General features: G+C 46.9%; 1 protein-coding gene across 1 annotated transcript in view; it reads right to left on the bottom strand.

Annotated features, from left to right (window-relative positions):
* The window catches only part of LOC117939911 (striatin-like), a gene marked incomplete at its 5' end in the record, with an annotated part of 6138 nt that extends 4910 nt beyond the window's left edge, over window positions 1-1228 (bottom strand). The window contains 2 exons of the mRNA XM_034865321.1: window positions 197-244; window positions 1101-1228. Of these exons, the coding sequence (XP_034721212.1) occupies window positions 197-244; window positions 1101-1228 (176 nt within the window). The remainder of the gene's footprint in view (window positions 1-196; window positions 245-1100) is intronic.
* Window positions 1229-1232: the final 4 nt, after the last annotated feature.

The following is a 1232-nucleotide window of genomic DNA, read 5'->3' as shown; positions in this document are numbered from 1 at the left end:
ATATGTACATGTATATATGTGTTTATTTACTGTACATATATACATGTATATATAATATACATAAACGAAGTTACTGAAGACACAAAAACACAAACACACAAGACATTTGCTGCATGATTCATCCTTAAAACTCGAGCAGCGTTACATGTGTTGAGTGAGATTCTGAGTTTTTTTAAACCGGCCAATCGGATCGCACCTGTGAGCTCTGAATGTGTAGATGGGCTCCACGTCTAACGCTGCACACCTGGAGGATCAAAGGAAACAAAATTAAAATGAGGATAAAAGATCACTAACATCTAAGGTCCCATGTCACGATCCTTTAGGGTCCTACCTGGACGGTACTTTGGGTTTCTACTGAAACATTAGTAGTACTAAAACACTTTATTTCGCTCATACTGTCTGAATATACTCGTATTACTCTGGTATAGAGTAATACTGCTCATTAACTATGCCCTGGTAGCCGAGCTGCACCAATCACATCGCTGTATCTGATGTGGGAGCGGGGCCAGAGGCCAGCTGAACCAATCACATTGCTGTATCTGATGTGGGCGGGGCCAGAGGCCAGCAGCACCAATCACATCGGTGTATCTGATGGGGATGTGTGTGTGTGTGTGTGTGTATGTGTGTGTGTGTGTGTTGGCAGGAAGTCTCTCTCTGTACATTGTGTTGGTAAATGTGAAATGTTCGAGTCACACACGTCTCATATCAGAAACAAGGAAATTAATTTGACCCGGTCTCGCTCCTGATTGGTCAGCAGCTGCACGTGGGGCTGCTGGGATTGTCCTGAATAATGAAAATGCGATAGGGGGCCCCGGCTGTCAATCAATGTCTGCCAGTGATGCTGGCCCCTCATTGGTCCGGGCCTGTAAGCAACTGCGTATTCTGCTTATTGATAACCAATGAGAATCGAGTGATTCAGACGCGTAACTACCAGCCATTGTGGCAGGTTGATTGACAGTGTTACCCACCAATTGCTAAATTAACCCGCATTTGGAGTGTGGGCGGGGCTTAATTTCAGGCCCCGGTGCGTACTATATGGGACCTTTAACACAGTTGGTGTAAATGTGCAGTTTGAGACTGAGAGATGTTAGAAGTCTGACTTCTTGGCGGGCGCCGTCTTCTGCAGGTTCCACAGTTTGAGGGTGTTGTCCTCGGAGGCGGTGACGAGGACGGGCTCCACCGGGTGGAAGGACAGACTCCGCACCGAGTCAAAGTGGCTCCGCAGGGTGAAC

The sequence above is a fragment of the Etheostoma cragini genome, unplaced genomic scaffold (assembly GCF_013103735.1).
Source record: "Etheostoma cragini isolate CJK2018 unplaced genomic scaffold, CSU_Ecrag_1.0 ScbMSFa_1432, whole genome shotgun sequence".
Lineage (NCBI taxonomy): Eukaryota > Metazoa > Chordata > Actinopteri > Perciformes > Percidae > Etheostoma > Etheostoma cragini.
The sequence above is the reverse complement of the archived record's forward strand: the minus strand, read 5'-3'. Positions and strand labels throughout refer to the sequence as shown.